Source organism: Alligator sinensis, unplaced genomic scaffold (genome assembly GCF_000455745.1).
Source record: "Alligator sinensis unplaced genomic scaffold, ASM45574v1 scaffold829_1, whole genome shotgun sequence".
NCBI classification, from domain to species: domain Eukaryota; kingdom Metazoa; phylum Chordata; order Crocodylia; family Alligatoridae; genus Alligator; species Alligator sinensis.
Window position 1 is genome coordinate 18,140 of NW_005842399.1, and position 22,009 is coordinate 40,148.

At 50.4% G+C, this 22,009-nt stretch overlaps 1 protein-coding gene across 1 annotated transcript in view; it reads left to right on the forward strand.

The window, feature by feature from the left end:
- The window catches only part of LOC102387705 (sarcosine dehydrogenase, mitochondrial), a 71,875-nt gene that overhangs the window by 15,681 nt on the left and 34,185 nt on the right, over positions 1-22,009 (forward strand). Inside the window, exons 8-15 of the mRNA XM_014522801.2 lie at positions 564-650; positions 901-991; positions 10,399-10,540; positions 14,299-14,382; positions 14,764-14,877; positions 16,038-16,176; positions 17,455-17,565; positions 21,171-21,318. Of these exons, the coding sequence (XP_014378287.1) occupies positions 564-650; positions 901-991; positions 10,399-10,540; positions 14,299-14,382; positions 14,764-14,877; positions 16,038-16,176; positions 17,455-17,565; positions 21,171-21,318 (916 nt within the window). The remainder of the gene's footprint in view (positions 1-563; positions 651-900; positions 992-10,398; positions 10,541-14,298; positions 14,383-14,763; positions 14,878-16,037; positions 16,177-17,454; positions 17,566-21,170; positions 21,319-22,009) is intronic.

Below are 22,009 nucleotides of genomic sequence, written 5' to 3' on the forward strand. Positions count from 1 at the left end.
AGTCTAATGATCTTGGAGGAATGAGGAAGCCTGAGAGCAACTGCTAATTTAATTAGATTGAGACATATTATCCATTGCACTTCACGGATGCCCTAGTGTAGAGCATTCCCCTGAAGTTCACCCTTTACCCATGTCGCTGAAGGCCTCTTCTTTTGAAACCATCCTCCTGGTACGAAGGGGAAGACAAATACCACTGAGATCTCTGGATACCCTGAGGGCAACACGCAGATGAGGAGTTTTAATGGCAAGGGCCAGGCTGGTGGTGTTCCTGCAATGGCAATGCTTATATAGCGATGATATTGGGATGATGGAGTTGGGGCTAGTCCTGCTTGGAGCAGGGGGTTGGACTCGATGTGACCTCCTGAGGTCCTTTCCAACCCAAATTTTCTATGAGTCTATGAAAAGAGCATCTTAAATTCAAAGGGGGCAGGACCGGAGGCTGAGTACTGGCACGGCAGGACCAGAAGCAAGCCAGTGTCGAACACGTAGGAAAGAGCCTGTTTGAATTGCTGTGGGAGCTCATGGCTTGGCTGATGGGCTGTGTCGTCTTTGTTGTCTTGCAGAATCCTTCACAGCCGACCATAAGCCTCTCATGGGGGAAGCGCCAGAAGTTCGGGGCTTTTTCCTTGGTTGTGGCTTCAACAGTGCAGGTAAGATAAGACCTTTAAAAAAAATAAATCCAAGTGCCTGCCTTTAGCCCAGTGCACTTTGTGGGGTGTGCAATCAAGGCCATTGTAAAATACTTCTGGCTTGAGGCAATAAGGGCTTAATCTTGCCATCACTTCCCAGGCAAGGTTCCTGTCAACCTCAGCAGGGATTTGCACATACGGCAGATTCGGAGCAACTCAAATAGATCCTCTGAGTCACCAGCACCCCTCTCTCCTTTCTCTTCTCCCTCAGGAATGATGCTTGGAGGTGGCTGCGGGAAGGAATTAGCCCACTGGATTATTCACGGGCGTCCTGAAAAGGATATGTACGGCTATGATATCAGGCACGTATTCCCACCCCAAGCCTTGTGTCCCTGTTAAATGCTGTAAATATATTTGAAAGGAAACTGTGTGTTTAGGAGAAGAGTTTTGTTCTGGTTTGGTTGAAAGGGTCTCATCTTTGGTTGAAAGGGGCTGGGAGCTGCATCTCCACCTGGGTGAGTTGGGCTAGAAATGCCTCCCGTCATTACTGGGAGATGGGTAGAAGAGAGCGGTAGGCCGCAGCGAAGCTCAACCAGAGGACAGCTTCATTGTGCTAGGCATGGTACAAGTTCCCAGCAAGAGGCAGGATTTGCTCCAAAGAGCTTGTAATCTAGATAGAAGAGATAGATAAAGAGTAAGGGAAAGGCAGCATTGCATTCCCTTTCTGCAGAGATGGCGTATCGTGGCCCAAGGCCATGCGCAGGACCAGATACAGAGCAAGGACCTGAACCCACATCTCCACTCAGCATCTTCATCAGCAGCAGCGAAACACCTTATGGAGAATCCCGTTCTTCTTTGCCAGGGTGGTCGGCTTTAGAGATGGATACGAGCGTTCACCAGTAACAGGCGTGTTCGAAGCGTGCGATACCCAACTCATGGGGCAGGCTTATCTTAAACATAATGAATTTGGCGCTCTTGTTGTTTGTCCCTCCTGGCCTTTGCAAATTTGGGGCTCGCTGGGTCACGTGCCCATGCTCATCTCTGAAACCAGGAAGGCTGGAATTGTGGGATCTGACTGAAAGCTCAGATGCTTGTGTGTTCACGTGCTTCGAAAAGGTTGGGGCTTTAAAGGAGGCACCGATGACTGTGAGAGTCATAGAGAAAGCGTGAGAGTTTGCAGCACTGCTTTGTGAGAATAGCCCTTTGGTGCCGTTGTCGTAGCCGTAATTACAAGTACCTCTGAATTATCAGGGCCTTTGGCAATCCAGTTGTGCGCATGGTGGTTTGAGCCACTAGGTCATTTAGGCCCAAGGGGCAGTGTGCTGCTCTTTGCTCTGTATCCAGAAGGACGGCAATGCATCCCTTGCGCCCCACAAGAAGTGGGGGCTTTGTCTGTGCAGGCAAGGAGAGGCGGTCATATCAGGGGCCTCTCCTGGTGCTGATAATGCGTGTGCTGTGTTCCCACTGCTGAGAGGTTTCTGATGGGGTGGAGGAGTTAGAGCTTGGCTCAAAGTAAGGAAACAGCTTCCAAAAAAAACCCCTTCCCAAGGTGATATCCTGGGCCTGGCCTCAATGCCAGGGTCTTCCCATCTCCCTCCGGTGCAGCCAGGTGGGACGCAGAGCAGCACATTGGGAACAGAGAAGTTTCCTACCGGTTATAAACAGCGAGACAGTTGGCTTGGTGCTGGCGCGGACTACAGATTGCATTCCCAGGGCTGCATCCGTTTCTGGATTTGGGGTCTGGGGTCTGTCCCGATGCTTGAACAGGTGGAGGAATGCGGTCCTAAGAGGAACCCAAAGGCTCTTTCTGCCCCTTACCTTCACCCCAGTTTCACACCCTTTGGCATCTGAGAGCCAGGGTCCAACCTCAAACACAGCAGGGCGGTGTACTGCAGAGAGCACTGGGCTGGGACACTTATTTCCAGCTCTCACGTTGACCTGCTGCATGATCCAGCTCTGTGCCTCAGTTTCCCCATCGGTAAAATGGGGACCAGTGATACCGACCTCCTTTGAGGCCTGCTGATTAAGGTGAGGTATTGTTATGGGTCATATGGTTACTCCAGGTAGATTGTACCTGCCTCTGACAGCAGCGGGTTGTTCTCTAGCGTGGCTCGTCTAGCTTCTCAGATCAGTAGTCTCATGCTGTGGGATTGAGAGCTGAGAGAGCAAGGCCCTGGAGCGAATGGCTGGGAGCTTCTTGCTTTCAGGCTGTGCTGTAACCACACTGGGACCATTATTGCTAAAACAGGTTTGCTTGCACGGGGTCTTAGGCAGAACCGGGTGTCCGGGGAGGCCAATGTCACTTTTTCTATGAACATAGGGTTGGTCTCTCTGCAGCTGCCTCTGTCTCGGAGGAGCTGGAATCAATTACGCTTAATAGCTTTAATGAATTTACATGTTGGTTTTATCTCATTTCCCTCATTCCGTTTCCGTGCAAACAGCTTCCATCAGACACGAGGAGATTGTAATGACGAGAGAGGACAGGGTAATTACATTTGGGTTTTGTTGTTGTTCAATTAGCACCGTGCCTAGTCCTCTAAGTTAATAAACGAGGTGAAGATTTCAATTGGAGAAAGATGATCTTTTCCCCCCTCCGCCTTCTGCAGTCTGATGGGGCTGGGAGGTTTGCACCGTGCCGTCGCTGGCTCTGTAATCACCTTTTCTTTCTCCGTCAGGTTTTCTTGGGGTTGGGTTTTCACAGGTGCAATGCCAACAGCAACTTGTCAGAGGCAAAGCTTTTCAAATCACATTGCAATATGAGGAAGCCCAGCAGAAACTCCTGGAACCAGGCAAATGCCGTCCGTCCCTTCTTCCAGTAGGGGCCAGTAGAAAGACGTCCTGTGTCGTATTCGGTGCCTCGGGATTCTGCGGCTCCCTGATGAAAGGGGCTGCTAGGTTGGCCCCTGCTGCAACATTGCAAGAGGAGCGACACGCAAGCAAAAAGCTTTGTGAGGTTCAAGATCCAGAAGGGAGCATCGCAGCTTTGTTCCCACTCTGCCACTCTGAGATTTTTCAGATCTGAAAATCCCTTGAAGGGATGTGGAGCGCCCAGGCGGCTATAAACTGGCGGCCCGTCCTATCGGCCTGCACTCCCACCCTCGCAAGCCCACCTCTCAATCTCACGCTGGTTGAACAGGAGAGCCATCTAACCCTGAAGCTGCTTTTCAACAAGGCTGGGCTTCGCCTTCTTGTGTTGCGTTCTTCCCCATCAGGGGACATTACTGACATGATATACAGTATGCCAGCGATGCTGGTGTTTTCCCAGTTTGCATCTACTAGAGGGAAACCCCAGATCCAGAAGAGGAGTCAGTGTTTTGGCAAAGGCCGTAGGAGGAACCTGTATCGGAGTGAGGAGCATGAGTTATGAAACCCCAGATGCATGGTCCTGTATTTCAACTCACTCCTCCTTCCCCTCTCCATGGTGCATCTTTATTCCTTCTTGCTGTCCTCGTTTCCCCTCTCGTGCAGCGCTCTTCTTGCGAACTGCAGGTGTCCATCTGCCGGCATCCTACAGTGAGGAGCTACATCTCCACCTGAGGTTCATATGTTGTCTTGTCTCTGCCTTCTTATGTGTGCCTTATAACAGCTCCTGGATGGAGTCTGGGTCTCAGTAGGGCATGTGATTCACATCCAAGCTTTCTGGGCTTTGGCAGGTTCAGGTTTGCTGAAGATGCTGTCTTTACTCTTTATGGATTTCAGTTCTGGCCTTTATCTCCTCCTCATCCTCCCAGTCCCTTGGTTGACAGCTGCCTGCTCAGACATCTGTGTCTGTATGTTAGCAGCAACGGAAAGAGTAAGCAGAAACATTTAGACATAGTAGTAATTAATCCAGCATCAAAGACGGAAGCTTTCATCTCGATAGATCCCCTGGCACTTTACCACATCGCCATTCGGGACGTCACGTAACTCTTCCGGCTTCGGGGGAGCTACGTGGAGGATGAGTTTTCCACAACATGGATATGTGTCTGTGCATCACTTCACCCACCACTGATGTACAGCCACAACTGAGTGAAAGGTGGTAGGTGTTCGAACATTCACAACGACGCTGCACAGGAAGCAAAGAATAGCACAGCTGCCCGAGCCTGTAAGAAGAAGAGAAAAAGGGCAAATAGCTTATTTGTTGGCTCTCTGGATGATGCAAAAAGTCAGAGAAGGGACACATTTTGGTTCAACTCAAAACAAAACGTATCTGATTTTTTGCTCCTAAAAGGAAAGCCCATTTTGTTTCTACTCACCCCCTCCCCTTTTCTTTTCTTTTCTTTTCTTTTCTTTTCTTTTCTTTTCTTTTCTTTTCTTTTCTACCTGTTTTCAAACATTAAATACAGCTAATTAGTGAAACAAGCAATAGGCACGTTTTAGGCAGACAAAGTTCTTTGGGTAGACGTGACATCTCTGATTAGACCACCTAAACCATTAGAAGAATTGTTCTTTGCAAGCTTTCCGGTGCAAACACCCTTCTTCAGGCATAGGGAGAGAGAGTGAGCCTGAAGAAGGGCGTTTGTGCCTGAAACCTTGCAAAAAAATTTTTTTCCCCAGCTATTGAGTTGGTCTAATAAAATATCTCGCGTCTACCCAAAGAACCTTGTCCTTAGACCAACACGGCTACAACCAAAAACCCTAATGCATGGAAATGTTTTGGCATTTGAAAAAAATCAGCGCAGTTCTTTTGTTTTCGGCTCAGTTTGATCTGTTCAGCAAATGTGATGCAAACTCACAGGTCACTTTTATGAATTCATATATTCATAGCTTGGGCTGAGAGAAATGTCTGAAGTCAAGCACAATTACCCCACGTTTTGGGGGGGGCGGGGAGCAGACCTGGGCAGGTTTGTGCAGAGCTCCTGTGGGTTTTCTGCAGACTGCGCCTCCTTGCTCTGTGCCGGTTTCTGTCTCTGCCAGCTGGTTCCCCAGCCCTTTGCTTGGCTTCTTTGTGTTTTCTGGGTTTCAGACCTGGGTCAATATTTGCTTCTGTTGCAGATCTTGTCGTTCCTCTTCTTATTAAGTTCCTCTTCCAATATCTCCCTGTTCCACTCATGCAAACATGGCTCCTTTCACGATGCTCGCTGGTAAATATTTCACCTGGCAGCTGTTACTGCTCTTGTGTCTATCACAAAGTCACCCTCCTGCTCAACGGGCAGGGGCTTTTGAAGGTGGCAGCTGGGGGAGCCGCACATGCGATTGAATACCGGATCTCCATACCTCGTGCGGCTCAAGGAGCTGACCTGCCTGACGTCCACGGTTGCTCTCGGTCTTTTGGTTTCCTTTCTTGTTGTGGGGGGAGTCTCCCGCATTCGGGGGTCCTAGGATGGCAAGAGGGGGGAGAGGGGCCCATCTCTAAGCAAAGAGCCTTTTCCTCTTGTCGCTGTGCTCAGCTCTGCCCTTTTCCAAGTGTCCTGCGTCTCCTCTGCAGGAAGAGAACAGGGAAGAAAGTTGAAAATATTGTTTTAAAGGGCCTAATAAATTACACTTTGTCTTGCCGTTCGCCCGATGTCTGGCTCTCCTGCTCCAGAACTGGGGGCTTTGGGCTGGAAGGAAGCCTGCTGTAATTCTGAAAAACGCGTCCCTGCTTGCCAAGATCAGTGGATGGGAAAGGTGCCACCACCAAGAGAGAGGGAGGTTATTGTCCATGAGTTATAGGTCTCTGTTAATAATAATATGAGCATGTGCTGAACTGGCACACTCCTGCTAGGAGGTTTTCTGTTTAAGAGATGAAAATATGTCAAACAAATTTAAAATGCTTTGGGTTTTATTTATATTTCAGTCTGGGGAGAATTGGATGAACAATGTGAAGAATGTCCATGGCTCTCGACTTGTGCAGGGTTGTGTTTAAAGCAGCGTTGTGCAAGAGGCCAGCTCAATTTGCCTGAAGTCTCCTTTCCCCCCTCCATGGGGCCATATTTGGGACTCAGCTCCAAGGGTGTAAATCTGCATCCAGGAGTTTGGTCTGTGCAGGCTGCCGGCAACCAACCCTGGGGGAACTCACTGCACATCCCAATGGCCTGAGGTGTGGGCTGGCCTGCAGTTTGGCCCGTTGTCCCTGCTGTGACTTTTGCCATTTGATTTGGTACAGCACAATCCACAGGCAGTGTCTCACCTTTTGTTTTCTTAAGGTCTGGAAGCGGGACACAGAATCAAATTTAGCATCTCCCTTCTCTGGTGCAAATTCACCATCGCAGACCATGGAAATCAGGGAAGCAGAGCTTTCCCAGTGCCTACAGCACAGGACTCTGCCTAAAAGACCTATACTCTATACTCTCTCCACTCAGCTGCTGGTCTGCTGGGTGAATTTAAGAAAGGCCCTTCCTTTCTCAGTGCTTTACTTTCCCCATTGGAAAAAAACTAGGTTAAAAGAGAGATTTAGAAAAGTAACAATTAGCTGCTTGCACGCATGGCTCAGCAGTGGGTTTAAATCTAGGACTTTGCAGCACGTTGTCACAAAACCTGAGCTAAAGCAGGAATCCCTTCAGCTGCCTGCAGTAGAAGGCTTTTATCCTTTAGGGGACTGGCTAAAAGGAGACTGTGTCACATACTTGTTACGTTTCGGTACAGCTGGGACTTTGCCTCCCAGACACTTATGCATTAGTCAGAGCCAATTATGCACTTGTTTTTCGAAGCCCTGATGTATATTCAGGCACCCAGAACGTTGACTGTATAATGTGGCATGCATTTGCTTTCCTTGCAATAAGTGATTTTTAGATCGGGTGGAGGGGAGTTGACAAACAGATCCTTTGAGGTTGTATCTTGCCTTCCCCATGTTTGTCCTGCTTGTCCCCAAACTGCCTCTCTGCTCTCCCGGACCGCTCGTGTTTGATGGAGGTAACATGTAGCAGCGTCTGAGGCTACTGCCTAGATCATCATCCCCTTCATAGGTTGTTCTTGAGGCTTCAATGGCATTTGATAATTTAGGATAATGAGGACAAAATGCGCGGGAATTGAGAAGAACCACTTGGAAGTCGAAAAAGCCTTGTTCAGTACATTGCCCAGTCTCTCACTAAGGCTAGCCTAGTCCTGTGCTGAGGTGGCTGCCGTGGGGCGCATTGTGGAAACCATAGAGACTGGTCCCCAGTCTCTATGCATTTATACTGGGAGAGAACTAATTGATTACTGCTGGGCACCTTGCGGTTACTCTGTGCTCAGCGTGACGGATGGTGACATTTAATGCTCCTTTTTCCCTGGTGGAAATGTGTAGGGTGATGGACAACGGCATCTGTCCTGCCCAAGCAGCAGCGACCATGCCAGGTGCAGGAAGGTGGACGGTCCGGCTCAGGATGCTGTCAGACCTGGGACAGCAATGCCAACAAGCAGTGAATTCACTGGTGCTGCATTGATTCTCACCAGCTGAGACTGGGAGTTTGCTATTACTTTGGACGAGGTACACAACACAACGATCCTCCGTGCACTCTTCTGATGATGGTCGGAGCACCACGTAGTAAAGAGCTGGCCAGATAGGCTGGGAGAATGCATCACCTCTACCCCGATCACAATGTGTATTAAGTCCTAGTTGTGAGCAAGGAGGACCCGCCAGTTTTCCCATGTCTCACTTGGATGGCATTCCTCCTGCTCCTTGTCCCTCGCATCTGGAAGGAGACTTTACAGGAGCCATTAAAAACTGTGTTTAGGTGCATTGCTTGGGAGATGTGCATCAGGCGTCTCATGGGCTCTGGAGTTTGTCCTACCCCTTTCAATGAGCTGAGCATCCTTATTGCATAGTGATGCTGATGTGAGAAGTTGGAGCTTAATGCTTGTGTTCCTCTCAGATCTATGGAGGATCTGACGCTCTACGCAGGCAATGTTAGCTTGCAGAGACACTCCGCTGGGGTGGGGATGTAGTGAATACAGTAGGGTTGATCCTTCTTTATTTTGGTTTGGCTTCTAGAGCAAGTCCTCTTTGCACAGGGCGCTAGATGTGCAGCTTAGTGAGGGGAGAGGGGAAGAGCTGGGGCTATCCCATTTCACTGGCTAAATTTTACCATGTTAACTAATTCTGGAAGCCATGCCCTTTGCTCTGCACAGGCCCCAAAAGGGTGGCACTAGTGGTAGTCATTGCTATTCAGGGCTGCGCCTCGGTGGACCCATGAAACCTCACTGTGCGGATGTCCTCCCACATATTCCTTGCCATGCACACAAACCCACGGGGAACGCACCGCTCGTTCAGTTGCTGTCTGTGCTGACCACTGGAAAGGGGAGTGGAGAACAAAGCCCAGATGTGTGTGTCCAGGACAAGCAAGGTATCCAGGTTGTAGCATATTGGTCTAGAGGAAAAAGCAATCGGGGCTTGTGGTAGAGACAAGGAAGAGTGAGGGCATTTGAGATCCCAGCTCCAATCAGCATTTTTTGCAGAATGTCTCTTCTTTTCCAAAGGGCCCCAAAGCAAACACGAGCCAACCCCTGCCCCGCCGTGTGGGAACTCAGCACCCAGGCTCCAGTCCCGCAGCTGGAGCTGATCTCTGGTGATATAACACAGAGTGGGCATTTGCAATGCTGTTAGCTCCTGAGCAGCAAGAACTAAATGCTAATTGCTGTTCTGTTCAAGCAAAGCAGCAGGGTTATATAAAACCGACCAACCCACCCTTGCTCTCCCCGCCTTCTGCCAGCATTTCAGAGGGTTTGGAGAGAAAGTCAGAGCTGGCAGGACTGCTGGAAGGGCTGAGGGGGCTCTGCTCAGTCTTTAAAGATCCAGGTGTCAATCGGGGCTTCCCCTCAGCTCGCTGTGCTCACATTTGAGTCAGGACACCCTTTAAACAAGTGATTATTTCTCCTTGAAATCAATGAGACTTGACTGTGTACCTGAACTGGGACCTTTATACCGATGAAAAGCAAAGGAGCGTTCTCTCTGCCTTTTACCTCCCTCGTTCACCAGTCCTGGCTGGTTTTATCTCGGCGCTGCTGACATTTCCCATCTCTCAGCGGATCTTTGCAGGATGAGAGCCGGGGTTTGTGTGAAGAGGGGTGAAACGCTCCCGGTAAGGTTGCACGACATAGGATTCCTATTCCTGCTTCCTAGACTCGCTGCCCTGCTCCCGAGTAGCTGCACGGAGAGACCTCCCAGCTGCTCCAGCCAGGAGGACGTTCTTGCAGGGTGTCCGCTCATAACCGGTATCTTTATGGACAAACCATGTTCCAGGTGAAAGGAAGGGATTGAGGTGTGACAGGTGCATTATGGGGAGCCAGGGCTGAAATACCAGAGGTACTAATGGTTATAACTGAAGTGCAGATGCAGAACTGTGGGGTTTGAGTGCCAAGACTGAAAAAGCAAGGGTCAAGACAGAGGTTGGTCATTGGTCAAGACGTAGGTTTTAGCACAGAGTGCCAAGAAGCTTCCTGTTGGGCTCAGGGCAGTGCCAATGCTACCATCAAGGAGCCTACACAGAGCCCAAGAGTCTTATACCTGGTAATCAGCCAGGTTATAACACTGTGACTTCAGTTCTGCTGCCTGTAGGGCCTGGAAAATAGAGAACAGTTGTATCACAGTGCGCTCCGGCCCCATGCCCTCTTTATGCCTTCCCTCAAATTGCCCTGACATCCGTCTCCAGGAGGCTGGGAGCTTGCAATGTGGGGTATGCTTAGGGTGTGCTCCCTTATCTACTTGGATTGCAAGCTCTTGGCAGCCAGGGCTGTCTTTCACTACGTGCAAGTACAGCTCTCAACACAATGGGGGCTGTCATTTCAGCCGGAGACTCCGGTGAGCCAAGCAGTCAGCTTCCTTTTGATGGGAGGTGGGTGATACATTGATGGCTTTGCTCCTGAAGGCTCCTTCCTCTTTGCCTTTCAGGAGATTTCACCACTCTCTCACCAACAACAACCGCTGGATACGGGAGCGAAGCCACGAGTCGTACGCCAAGAACTACTCGGTCGTCTTCCCATATGACGAGCCGCTGGCCGGACGCAACATGAGGAAAGACCCACTGCACGAGGTCAGGGGGCCGACCCTTGTGGGAAGGGATGGCTTGAGGGAGCCGGGCATCAGGATCTCTCTAACCAAAGCTTGTCCATCAACATGTCCTCATTCATGCAAATCCGCAGCAATTGATGGCCCTGGATCTGTAACAGCAGTTTCTCATTTGGCTTCCAGGGGAACTATTAAGCAGCACAAAAAACCTACAACTTACTTGCTGAGAAAGGGGAAGACTGGAAGCAGGGCTACCCCAGGACTGCAGGTGCACCGTCAGCATGGGCAGGCACAACTCCATGAAATACAGCAGCTATGCAGCCATCTCTTGCATGGCTAGTGCCGAACGTTGTCCTGGGGTTGGTTTGGTGCCGCTGTAGGACAGATAGAGAAATATGCCAGGAGGTGAGATCCTGCTCAGAGTGATTGCAGGTCTCCTGCTTCCTCCCCCAGCTGCTCCAAAGGATCCCAGGTGGTTGAACCACCTTGGGATGGAGCTCGTTAAAATCCAGCCCTCTCCCTGGCTGTCTCGCCAGCCTCGCTGAGTGACGCGCGGGGCTTGCGGTGTGGGAGAGCGATGCTTTTTAAGCAGATGGCGCTGTATTAATAGCAGGCTAGTGGCGTGTGGCAGATTACAAGGCTCTCTGTTCCCGGCCTGCCTGTGACTACCTCTGAATCCTTCGGAAACACCACGCCGGCTTGGCTTGAGCTGAACACGACCTTGATAGGATGTGGTAGCAGAACAGCTCCAAAAGGAAGGTTTCTCAAAGCAGGTCTGCAAAGATGACATTCATTTTTCCTCTCTGGTCTGTCTCGAGGGATTGGTACCATGCTATGGCCAGCTTATCATTCACCGCTGCACTCGCGTGGGGTCTAAGGCACATGGCGGACAGCCCGGAGGTTGCAATTTGGGGTCATAGCAGAAACACTTACGGCACGGGCCGGCCCTGCCGGATTCCAGTGAATCTGCTAAATACCTTGTCACGAGGGCATGAAAAAGGAAAGGAAGTACTCGCATACCCTGCAAACATGAGACGACCAAGGGGCTGAGGCAAAGAGAGAGACAGACGTTTAAATAGCCTGGAGCTTGACCTGGTCTGGGCCTCCCTGGCACAGGTTTTAAACCTGTGCTAAATGCTCTTCAGTTTTCCGTAAGGGAAATGCTATCTGAGCTTCTGGACGATGCATTGTTGTACGTTCTTCAGCAGGTTGCTGAGGGAGCTAGCTGGGGTTATTGCAGGGCCCCTGGCACGGCTCTACGAGCGATCGTGGTGCTTGGGCCAGGTGCCAGACGAGTGGAAGGTAGCTAATGCGGTCCCCATCTTCAAGAAAGGGAAAAGGGAGGACCCGGGCAACTATAGGCCCGTCAGTCTTACCTCAATCCTGGGGAAACTCTTTGAGAAGATCATCAAGGAGCACATTTGTGATGGGCCGGCATCAGAAATGATGCTCAGGGGCAATCAGCATGGATTTATTAGGGGGAGATCATGTCAGACCAACCTGATCGCCTTTTATGATCAGGTCACAAAGGCCATGGACGCAGGTGTCGCGGTGGATGTAGTCTTTCTGGACTTCAGCAAGGCCTTTGACACCGTCTCTCACCCCATCCTAATTAATAAACTAGGCGACTGTGGCATAGATGCCTACACAGTCAGATGGATTGCAGATTGGCTGAAGGGTCGCACTCAGAGGGTGGTGGTGGATGGATCATACTCGACTTGGGGGGAGGTGGGTAGTGGAGTCCCCCAGGGCTCGGTCCTGGGGCCTGCGCTGTTCAATTTCTTCATCAGCGATCTTGATGTTGGGGTGGAAAGCAACCTGTTTAAATTCGCTGATGACACCAAAATTTGGGGGGAGGTGAGCACGCTAGCAGGGAGAGAGAGATTGCAGAAGGATCTGGATAGGTTACAGGGGTGGGCAAACAGGAACAGGATGTGTTTCAATACGGACAAGTGCAGGGTGCTGCACTTGGGTAGTAGGAACCAGCAGCACACTTATACGATGGGGAACTCCCTACTTGAGAGCACGGAGGCGGAAAGGGATCTTGGTGTCATTATTGACTCCAAGATGAACATGGGCCGACAATGCGAGGTCATGGTTGGCAGGGCTAACCGGACCTTGTCGTGCATCCACAGGTGCATCTCGAGTAGAGCCAGGGAGGTGATCCTCCCCCTCTATGCGACGCTGGTCAGGCCGCAGCTGGAGTATTGTGTCCAGTTCTGTGCGCCCCATTTCAGGAGGGATGTGGACAACATGGAGAGGGTCCAGAGGAGGGCCACCCGCATGATCCAGGGACAACAGGGCAGACCCTACAGTGAGAGACTGCGGGACCTGAACCTATTCAGCCTCCACAAGAGAAGGCTGAGGGGGGACCTGGTGACCGCCTATAAACTCACTAGGGGGAACCAGAAGGGTTTGGGGGAGACGCTGTTAACCCTAGCCCCCGCTGGCATAACAAGGAGTAATGGGCACAAGTTGATGGAGAGGAGGTACAGATTGGACATCCGAAAAAACTACTTCACAGTTAGGGCGGCTAGGAGCTGGAACCAACTTCCAAGGGAGGTGGTGCTGGCCCCTACCCTGGGGATCTTTAAGAAGAGGCTGGATACCTACCTGGCTGGACTCATTTGAGTCCCGTTTTTTGTTTAGGGTTCTTTTGTTGTTCTCCCGCCCTGGCGGGGGGTCGGGCTAGAAGATCTATTAGGTCCCTTCTGACCCTAAAACTATGAAACTATGAAACTATAAGGTTACTTGTGACCCAAATGTTTAAATTGCAGTGCCCTGACAGGAGTCCTGATTTTCAGACTCACTCCTGGATGCCAGTCTTGTTTCCACTGTTCTGGGTCCATTTGCTTTCCTACCAGTCTGAATAAGGCCTGAATCAAAAAAACAGGTTTCCCAAGCCAGTTTCAGCTTGTTAGTTCAGGTGACACCATTTCCCCTTCCCTTCCTCTTTCTTTCCCCAGTGCAGAGCAGGGATATGAGCAGCAAAATGGACTTTCCCCCCTTTCCTTGTTCCCCCTTTCAGTTGACAGCTCAGTTGTTCTGTTACCGAGAATGCAGCTTTTTAATAGATTGCCTAATAAGTGATGCCTGTTTGACTGACAGCCTGGTATTTATACACAGTGCTCCAGAACATGTGCTATGTTTTATAAATAGAGGTGAATCATTTCTAAAATATTCAACAAAAACTATTCTTTTGAACATAAACACAAAACAAATATATCCCCGTGGCCCACCTAATTACTATGTGCAGGTCTGGGCTGTGGAAGGTGGAGGCACAAAAGGGCCATCTAAATATTAAACGCTGTTAATATTACCATTGTAGACATGTGTATTGGGGCCGTGTTGTGGGGAACATCTGGCTTGTTGTCAGTCAATTCATAACTGATGCTACGTGACATGAACTTGGCATGATGGACTTGTGCAATTCCTTGTTACAGGGTAGTAGTCAGACGAATAACTTACCCCAGTTGGATCAAAGAATAAGTTTGTTATGGGGATATTAAGGGTATCTGCTGTTATACCAGCAATGATTGTAAGGCCCTGATTATAGCACCTGCTGTAGGCTGCATTAGCTTGTGCCAGGCTGGAGCCTAGCCATCCAGGCAAACTCCATGTTATGCAACAACTAATAGATGCCCTTTCACAATGGGGTCTACCCTTGAATCCATATTTAATGGCTACAGCCTGGAAGTGACTGGACGGAGGCCAGTGTGATCAGGTGCTTATCGCCCAGCTTTTTCTAATGCATAGGATGTGTTTTGTCCCCTTCTTGCAAAGGAGCTGCTACAGCAAGGCTGCGTGTTCCAGGAGAGACACGGCTGGGAGAGACCTGGCTGGTTCAACACACAAGGAGCAGCTCCCGTAAGCACGGCAGTATTTCAAACGTCAGCACCGTGGGGTAAAGCGATGGAGCCCTGGTGAATGGTACAGGGAGGCTGGTGATTGAAACAGGGGGTAGTTTGGTTTCAGGGTGTGTGTGTGTGTGTGTGTTCACAACCAGCAGATCAGCTTGAACCTCAGATCTGAACTCCTTTGTATTTCAAAAGGGAGGGCGAGGGGGATTTGCCATGATCTGCTTTCCAGGTATGGGCTGAATACGGTCAAAATCCCATCCAAATCACTTGGAAAGCAAAAGCTGATTTGCTGCCCAGACCTGCTCCAAGTCCCCTCTGCCCTTTCCCCAGACTTCACGGTGGGTTGTATTTCCTCATTGTCTTTCTTTCCTCCCCACTTTATTTTTAGATTTTGGATTATGACTATTACGGTGCTTACGACCAAAAGCCTCATGAAGCCTATGCCTATAACCACCTGCTGGGGAATGAATACACCTTTGATTTCCCACCTCATCACAACACTGTAAGTAGCAAAGACGTCGATGGACTCCCTATCTGGAGATCTCATCTCTTTTATCACAGGACAGCTGGTTCACACCGCTTTATTGGGCTAAGAGGAATCAGGAACAGGGACTGTATCTTTGCTTTATCAGACACTAGACATAACTGCAGGGTTGTATAAATGCTCAATAAGCATCATAACTTTTCAAGTGGAATCCATTCTGGTCCATTAGTTTAAGTAGTGCCTAAATCTTTTTGCTGGCCCCTGTTTACGGGATAAATTTCACGCCACGGTGCATTGTGAAAAACATGGAACATCTCATGGGGCCGGTGTACGCATGACTTTCAAGGCACTCACCATCAAAATAATCAGTTTTCAAGCACATCCAACAGCTTTCTCTTTGGAGGCATGAGTCCACAGCAGGCTGAGCATTTCAAAAAAGAGCTCCTTGTTGAGCTATCGGAGAAACACACGGGGAAAACTTAAGCGAGATAAAAAACAGAACTGTTGCTCTAAAAATGACATGCACAGCCTGTGAAGGTTTGGGTCGGGTGAGACAAATGAGATGCAGATACAAACCCCTGTTGCTTTGGTTTTGCAAAACCCAGCAGGTAAGGTTTGGAAATATGGAAACCAGCCCCACGTTTGTCCATGCTCGGAAACATCAAAAAAGCATCCAGAAGGAGTTTTACTGCTGTCCTCCCAAATTGAAGAGTCGAGAGAAAGCATGAGAAAAGTTTAAATTTGTCCTCCTACCAATTGAACAAGGACCTCAGAGCAGACGCAGAACGAAGAGCCCTTTTTAAAACTCTAGTATTTCTTTGCTGCAAAATGAGAGAACTGGGAGTCAGAGCTAAACCCATCTGGCGGGTTGTTGGGAGATTAATCTTATAGGGAAATAACAACTAATTCGACAGGATAGCACCAGTCTCCGAAGATATGCTATTGATTGAAGGAGTTGGATCAGCGGGGCGGTGTTGTCATTAGAGATGCTGCATTTGAATACCTATTTTTAAAGGAGCCTTTAAAAGCACTACAGAAAGCTTAGAAAGCACCAAGTTACATGTCCTCTTATTGTTTCCACTGTCTCCTTACATAAACGCTTCTAATTTGCCTGGATGATTCCTTTTGTGGAGCAAGAAAAGACGGTGCCGCTTCATTTGCGTGTGCTTTAATTTTAGATCAAGAAGGAGTGCTTAACCTGCAGAAATGCGGTGGCCGTCTTTGACATGTCTTATTTCGGCAAATTCTACCTGGTGGGTCCAGAGGCGAGCAAGGCGGCCGACTGGCTGTTTACTGCTGACATTAGCAAGTCGCCAGGTACGGGTTCAACCTTGTTATTTCAGCTCCGAAAATGCCCGCTTTGTGGATATTTCTGCTGAGCACAGTACAAAAAGGTCACCCCAGAAAATTATATATTTAATCAAAACAAGCGCTGTGGCCTGAACTGTCATTTTTTTTTAATTATTGCTTTCGCTGAGGATGTTTGAAAGCATTTGAGGTGGAAGGCTCTCTCTGCCTGCTGGGAGGGCTGGATTCAGATCTCATTTACACAGGGTAAACCCGGGGACTTCTGAAGCAGGAGGAAGTGAGGTGAGACCTGGCTCTCAAAGCCCAGGTGCGAATGCACACCTGGGCAGCAGACCGGGCTGCAATAGGTAGCGGTGACAGACTCTGGATCATTCGGGAGCTCTGATGTCTCCTGCACAACACAAATTCATAGTATCATAGTACTTAGGGTCGGAAGGGATCTAAACAGATCATCAGGTCCGACCCCATGCCCCAGGCAGGAAGGGGTGCCAGGATCATATCACCCCAGCCAAATTGCGAATCACCCCCTGAAGTCCAAGAGATATAATAGTAGCATAAAACTGACGGACAAAGGACATCTGTCCCGTGCAGCTGGTCGTCCCTTGCTTACATGCAGTTCCCACCTGCAGATGGATGCAAAGCCACCACCTGCAGCTGGCGTTAATAGGCACAGCGACCAGGGCTTCAGGGGAGCTGCGCTGATTCATACCAGCTACACCTCGGGCTCTTAATCTTTATTTCTAATCTGGGGCTAAAAGCCTCCTGCCATTTGATAACCTCCAGAGGCCTCGCTTGCCTTGTTAAATCTCGGTTCCCTCAGCTTCCCAACAGGTCGCCTTTATCTTATGTGCATACCCAGCTGAGCTGTGTTCTTGAGCAGGTGAAGTTGCTGTTTGTTAGCTCATTAACCTTTTCCTTTACAGAGGGATGGCTCAGAATCCTGACCTTAACCTCAAAGGAAAAGCTAGTTGCTCAAACTGTCTAGTCCGCATTTGTTCTCACCCTACGGCTCCAAGGCGATCAGCGCCGTCTGTTAGCGAGAGGCCCAGCCCCACGAGGACGGAGCATGCCTCCGCTGGGGAACTTTGCGAGAAGGGGTGGGCACACGACAGCATTACGATTCCCTTGTTTTACATTAAGGACTAACGAGCGTGCTCGCATGATGAGGGGACTCATTAGTGAGTGGGAAGTTTGCATTGCAGGATTTGTCCCCCCGACCCCGCAACACTGCAACTGCTAGCTGCTGTCAGGAGGTTTTGATCCCCAGCGGCTCTCTCCTGTTTCTAGGATCGACCGTTTACACATGCATGTTGAACAACCGCGGTGGTGTTGAGAGCGACCTGACTGTCAGTCGAATCAGTCCTGGGAGCCAGGCCTCCCTGGCTCCAGCTTTTGAAGGTAAAACCCTGGGCAATAATCCTATGCTTCCCATGGCATGTATTTGGGCCGCCGGGTAGTTTTGGCTGGGTCAAAATTCCTTCTTTGAGTTTGAAAGGTGAGCCAGTGTTTTTGTTCAGCTCCAATCCCCAGCTCTTGGCTAGTCTACCTGTACTGTGCTGAGCAGCTGCCGCATCCCCATCCTTAGGGCCATAACATGGAGAAGCCTAGGCCACTGAGCAAGGTTTCCTGCCTCACTGCCGTGCATGTGTCAAGGATCGAACCTCTATAGGGCAGGGAGAGTCGCAGAGGCTTGCAGCTCATTGCTCTGTGCTCGGTGGAGGCTGGGTGCTGGGGATATATGCTGGCAGCCTTCTAGCTCCCTGTCATGTTGCTTAATATGAAAGCAGAGTTGCTCCTTCATGGAGCCCAAATGCCCCTCCTGAAAAAAAGGCTCCTGCCAGCCTCGCTCAGCTCAGTGCTGCCAAAAGCAGTGGCCAGGAGCAGGATGGGGTCCTGCGGTCGGTGCCTGGTGGACCTGCCTATTGAGAAGCCAGGAGCGTAGCAAGCCTGGAAACCCGGTGCAATGATATCCGCATTACGGATGGGGAGCTGCGGGGGGAACTGTGGCCGCAGGTTCAATAAGAGGCTCGGCAACTTTGACATTGTCTCTTTAATTATAACCCTGGGAAGGGAATCGTGTTGCTCTTGGCCAGTGCATGGAGGATGATTGGGTTACCTAATTCTAGCCACCTGGTATCCCCCCCTTCCTCCACAGCTATCAGTAGATGTAACCAGATTAGCGCTTCTCCTTGTCCCCGGGGTGCTTGTAAACCAACCAGGTTCTTATTGGCTTTATTGGGTTTCATTCAGACATTGGTGCTCTGAATGGCAGCCGTGACCTCTCCTGCAGTCCTTATCTGCTGCAATAAAGGGGAATTAGAAAGGAGGAGAGCAATCAGCCTGGAGGCCGCTAATGGCATTAAGCAGCTGCGGTGGAGGAGGGCAGCAGCGTGCCCAAGCTGGCTCCACCAAACTGCCTTGCCTTGTCCTAATGGGCGTCTGTTTGCTAATGATGCCCCTGCTCCCCCTCTTAAGGGAGGAACACACATGGGAGGTGACTCCTGGACCCCAGGCCTGAGAGAAGATAACCTGGCGGTCAACATCCACTTGTCTTCCTCAGTCCTGCTAGCAGCACGTGGGTCAGGCTCTGGGTATGGAGAAGTCTTGGGTCAGGAGAGGGGTCCAGTCGGAGCAGAGGAGGGAGGGGGCATCTTGAGCTGTGTGACAGATGGTGACAGATGCCTCCTTGACGCTGGCCTGCCCTTGCTTGGCAGAAACCAGCACTATTCCTCTCTGCCTTTCACAGACATTAAATTCTCTCTTTCTCTGTTGTGCTCACACACATGCACAAACACACACACATGCATGCACAAACACACACACACACACACATACATATGCATGCACAAACGTGCACACAAACACACATGCATGCACACTTGCATATACATATACATGCACATGCATGCACACTTGCACATACATATACACGCACATGCACACACACACATGCTAAGCAGGAAATGTGAAGGGAAGCGGATTGCAGAGCTGCTACGTTTGATGGGTGATGGAGGAGTTTAATAAAAGCAGATCTATTTTTCAATTACAGTAGGTGGCTGCACTTATTATCGTTATGACAGATTACTGGAGTGCGGTTTTGTAGTGGCAGGAAAGGCAGAGGGAGGATCGATTATGGAGCATTAATCAGCTCCCAGATCCCTTCCCCGGGCCGGGTTTTTTTTCCCTCCCCTCTCAGTATTACTGACAAAATGAAATCCGCTGCCCTTCCCCGATCTGACATGACTGCAGCAGAAATCAGGGTGATTCCCAGGCTCCCGTCTGCAGCCCACAAGGTCCGACTGCTTCTGGAAGTGAGGCCTGGGGTCAGTGGGAGAGGGAGCAAGGAGCAGGGTTTCCTTTTTTTTACACTGACCATGTTGGCTTTGTGGTGCAGCCCCTTTTTTCCTCCCAGCCTCCCATCAGCTTATAGGCAACTCCTACATTGTGCTGGTCACACCACTTGCCAGCTGGACGACTCGTTTCCCACATCCAGCCTTTCCACGAGGTGCAGAGCAGCAAGGGATCCAGCCTGGAGCTTGATGTCCCTCCTGAGGAGATGCTCTAGGACTGGGACCTGCGCTGTCCTCCCTTGGAAACTCAGAAAGTTTGACTGCAGTGTTCCTCCAGAAGCAGCTTTTGTTTCCTCCTCTTTTCATGTCTCTTTGCATTGAAGCTGCAAAGCGTGGGCCAGGGGACATTGGCATGGCAGCTACCTTTCTACTGAGTGTCCCCTACCAGGACTTTCCTTTTTCCACCTAGAACATTTCTGCAAGTCCACAGGGGAATCTGTCAGTGCATCCAGTGAGTGGATATCAGGCATACAGTTGTCCATGGCATGTATATAAATTGCTCTGGCTTCCAGGTTCAGCATCACCAAAGTCCTCCAGGTCAGGGTCCTTTCCTTTGCGGGAAGGCCAACTGGCTAAGAGTGTGGTAGCTGCCCAGGGTCTTTGCTAAAAGATATTGCAGACTGTTTCCAGGGATCTAGGCAGACAAGGTTCTTTGGGTGAATCTGATATCTTTTATTAGACCAACTCAAATAGTTGGAAAAATTCCCCAGGGCTCTAGGCATTTGCCATGAGGAGCTGCCCAGTATTGCAAGCCCCAAGGAACAGGCATCTTTGCTGAAGCGGATGGGAGTGCCTCCTGGGGAAGATTTGCAGAGTACGAGCTGGTGCTTTGGGAATTCAGCAGATCCCTTGTAGGAAGCAAAGAGACACATGCAGGAGGCAACTCGAAGGCACGCAGCTGAAGTCTGCATTATACAAACCTGTTGCGGCCAAGTCAGAGGAAAGTGCTTGCTTGCATAACACCAGAGTAATCACCCCGAGGGGAAGAGCTGGGTGATTTGAGTTTCAGAGAAGCCGTTTTCTAGAGGCAGAAGGGACCCGATCCTCCTGCTGCTCTGTGCCAGGCACCTGCCATTGGCACCTCTGCCAAGAAAGTTCATGCAATGCTGTCGTTCTGACTGCATTACCATGTTGCAGGGGTGTAAATGTACCTGGAGCAGGCAGTACAGCCCCAGACACAGACTTAGGCAGCTGCTGCCACCGTTGATGTGTCAAGATAGGTGTATTGACAGAGCCCCCCGACCAGAAATGCAGCATGGGCCAGCAGAAGCAGGGTTCTGACATCATAGTTACATCACATCCCCAATCCATGACCAAAGCCCTGGCTTGCTGGCACAACTATCTTCAGATTTGAGGGTTTTTGCCAACAGGCTTGTTATGCCCTCCCTGACATAGGTCTGCATGCTGCAGTTTTGCTTGGAGACCTGTCTCCCTTGGGTGAAGTCGGTATGATTAAAAGGAAGGAAAAAAAAAGGAGGGGTGGGGTTTAAAGCTTTGTTTAAATGTTGAGATTTAATGAATTAATGTACTCATTGCTTGGGAGAGCAATGCCAAGTAGGATCCAAGGCCCCGAGCTGCTGAGAAAACCTCCTCTCAGCTTTCTCCTCCTGCGGAGGCTCTTCAGGGCTAAAAGCCTGGTGGTGTTTCTTGCAGGGGATGGCTACTACCTGGCTGTCGGTGGTGCGGTCGCTCAGCACAACTGGTCACACATCATGAGGGTGCTGCAGGACATGAAGTTCCAGTGCAAACTGCTGGACTGCTCCGAGGAGCTGGGCATGATCAGCATCCAGGGCCCCTTGAGGTAAGTGCCATGAGGCAGGAAAGACAGGGGTCCCCTGCAAAGGGAGTTTTTAATGGCACAGGGGGAGGACATGCATTTGGAAAGCCTGTCTTCTGGTCCTTACGTTGTTGAGGACATGGAGGGTGAAGGATGAGGGCCAGCTTCTGGCTTACACTGACAGGGGCAGCAGGATTCAGACAGCTCTGAGCCCTTTCAAAGGCTGCAGGGCAGGCTGGTGTGTGCATGCTGCTGGCCCAGGTTCAGGTTGTGAACACGGGGAGCAAAGCCAGCGGGGAGCTCCCCGCTGGGGTTATTCCTGCCCCTGGCACAGAGCGACAGAAGGGGGCATGGATCCGTGCAGTACCTGCGCCTCAGCGTGTGTCCGTGCAGGGCCAGGAGCCTGCCTCCAGCAAGGGGATGGGCTAAGTGGGACATGCCTGCATGCTTGGGGACACGCAAGGGCACAGCCAAAGCAGGGGTTTTGTGAAGGGACTTGTCCCAGTGCTGGGAAGGAGCATGGCCTAGAGGAGCAGGCAGGCTGCGTGACACTTTTCCAGGGAGATCAGCTCCCCACCCCTGCTGCTTGCTGGAGCCTCTCCAAGCATACAGCAAACGTGGTGCCCAGCGCTGGAGCAGAAAGATCGCAGCAGAGCTCTCCAGACACCTGCCTTTCCTCCCATCACCTTGCTCCTCTGTGCTATTTTTGCTGCTG